The 2,752-nt window shown below is 29.0% G+C and overlaps 1 protein-coding gene across 1 annotated transcript; it reads right to left on the reverse strand.

The window, feature by feature from the left end:
* Positions 1-733, reverse strand: LOC102583917 (uncharacterized). The gene has a single exon (XM_006342745.2). The coding sequence runs from the start codon at positions 581-583 to the stop codon at positions 224-226; it is 360 nt and encodes a 119-aa protein (XP_006342807.1). The 5' UTR covers positions 584-733; the 3' UTR covers positions 1-223.
* Positions 734-2,752: the final 2,019 nt, after the last annotated feature.

Here is a 2,752-nt window from a genome sequence, read left to right on the forward strand (position 1 = left end):
TTGGAACAAAACATCTCTAAACTAATAAAATAAAATACAAATTAAATTAAATAAATACATACGATTCATGCAACTGACTACAAATAACTTGTTTGGAATGGAAACATATCCGATTCTACGTCCGTACAATACTAGAGAGCCGCCGGTAGGCTTCACTATTTACACATACACTCCAAAATATAAACAAGTACAATAATAGATCTAGCCAAAGTAGTGTTTAATTTCAGTCGCCGGATTCATCTTCGCCACCGAAGATAGAAAAGCGGTTATAGAGAAGGAACAATGTGAGTGCGAGAAAAAGAGCAACGCCAACAGGGGACCCACTTACACGGTGAATGGAGTTAGGTTCACCGGTGGAGAAAATGGTGTTGATGAATGAGCCGGTGTCGGAGGAGAGGAATTGGATAGTGAGTAGGAGGATAATAGGGAGTAAGAGAAGACCTATTGGGGTAAGAAGATCGGAGATGAAATCAGTTATTGCTTCGCCATTTTCACCGAGGATTGTTGGGATTAAGAGGACTGCAACTACAACTACGGCTAAGAGAATGCCGTGTGGAGGTCCATGCCGTTGTTCTTCTATCATCGTTGTTAAAAAAAATTTGAATGAGAGAATGTGAGTTGTGGTGTTGTTGGTTTTTGCTTTTGAGTTATGTTGCAGCTTTTGGTTTTGGTTTGGTGTAGTGTAGTGTAGTGTAGTGTAGTGTGGTGCGGTGATTACCCTACCTTCTATCTTTAGCTTTTTTATACTTCCCTCTATCTCCGCTTTAAATTTATATGACTCATTTTTCTTTTTAGTTGCTCCCTCAATTTTAAAAAGAGTGGTCTAGCTTGATTTCACACGGAGTTTAAGAAAATAAAGAAAAATTTTGAATCTTGTGATCATAAATTAAAATTATATCAAATGTACAAAATTGTCTTTTAATCTTATGGTCTTGAACATGTCAAAGTTGAAATTAAAATATTATTTGAAACAAACTAATAAGGAAAATAGGTCCTTTTTTTTCAAACGAAGGAAGTATTATTCTCTTGTTCATGATCTTTAATTATTCAGGTCTAATTTGACATATCTTTTAAAAAACAATAATTAGTGGAGTAGATTTTCTATATCATTTCTAATAATTATAAGTTATCTAAATATTGAAAAATTAATATTTAGTAACAAAGATAAAATAGACATAAAATAGTAAATTATCTTTTGATTTTTCAAATTGGATAAGTAAAGTTGGATATCTATTTTTAGTATATTGGTTAAGTAAAGATGGACGGCGGAGGGAGTACTAAAAAAATGATATATTTATATATTTAGTAACAATTTAAATTTAACATATTTATTTTATCTTTAATAAAATAATTTATAATCACACAAATATTCTCTAACTTATTTTAGATCATAAATTTCAAAAGTTTATCTTTTTTTCTTGAACTACATGTCAATCAAACTACATTACATAAATTAAAAGGGAGAAAGTGGCTTGTTTTAATGGGTTTATAGCTTTTCGTTTTATAAAGCTTATTTTTTGTTTATTTTTATCTTAAATTTTATTTTATTCAAACATTATAAAAATAGTTTAAAAGGAGTAGTATTTAAACATGGTTGTGCTTTTTAGTTGGTGTTTACGCTTCTCTTCTTTTTTGGTAAAAAGGGAATTAATGAGTAGATGGGACCTTTTTGGTCCTCTAATTAATTAATAACATGTACATACGCGCTTATTAATATTCCTGTTCTTAGATCTCGTTTTTGTAGCTCGATAATGTTGACAATCGAGAATTGATTTTAAATGGGTCGGATAGCGGGTCCAAATCAAATTTTAAATTGTAATCGAAATGTTAAATTTTAGGCCTAATTAGTTGTCCATTTTTTTCTTTTTTAAGTTATCCTTAATTACTTGTCAATTTTGATAAATCAAGAAATGACAATTTTTATTTACCTATTATATCCTCAATTAATTATTTTGAAAAAGGTAGAACTTCTTGAAAATCTTAAATTTTTCATTCATCAACTTCAACATTATTAGGGGTAAAATGGTAAATTCATTGTGTCAATCATTATTTTCTAAATAGGTATGTCAATTCAAAAGTTAACAAGTAATTAAGGACATGTGTCTTATCCAAATTTCAGTATTATCGTATCTGAACTAATTTTTATAAAAATGTATAGAAATTATACTTTTTAGCATGTATCTAGAACTAATATAATGTATTTGAATGTTATTGGGTGTTAACTCATCATTAAAAACTGTATATGGATTATATTAGTTAGGAATACCAAGATACACAAAGGATTAGTAATTGAGATTATGTAAGTTATCCAAGAGGATATTTCTGTACATAAAAGGAATTCAAATTGGGGCTTTACGTTCGTAGAAATGATCAAGAAGTACTCCCCATGATTCTGATCTAGAGTATGTTCCTATCCATTGAGTAACTAACTAACTATCAAGAACGAAGTAATCTTTTACTTTGGCTAAAGACCCTTTTTCTAAGAAAGGAGAATAGGAATGAAATAAAAAAATCGAAATTAGAAAGAAAAGAATCTAATTGCAAAAGCAAAAGAGAAAATGGTCTTTTTTTTTTCTTCCTTTTTTCTTTTTTTGTTTTTATTCTTTCTTTCCTATAATTCAATTTTGATTTCTATTTAGAGAGATAAAATTTTTGTCATGATTCATGAACTAATGTACTCTCTAATTTTTTTCGTAATTGAAAATTCGAGGTTGAAATGTATATGTGATATTGCTATAAAGCACATTTTTTT

Source organism: Solanum tuberosum, unplaced genomic scaffold, assembly GCF_000226075.1.
Source record: "Solanum tuberosum cultivar DM 1-3 516 R44 unplaced genomic scaffold, SolTub_3.0 scf00035, whole genome shotgun sequence".
Lineage (NCBI taxonomy): Eukaryota > Viridiplantae > Streptophyta > Magnoliopsida > Solanales > Solanaceae > Solanum > Solanum tuberosum.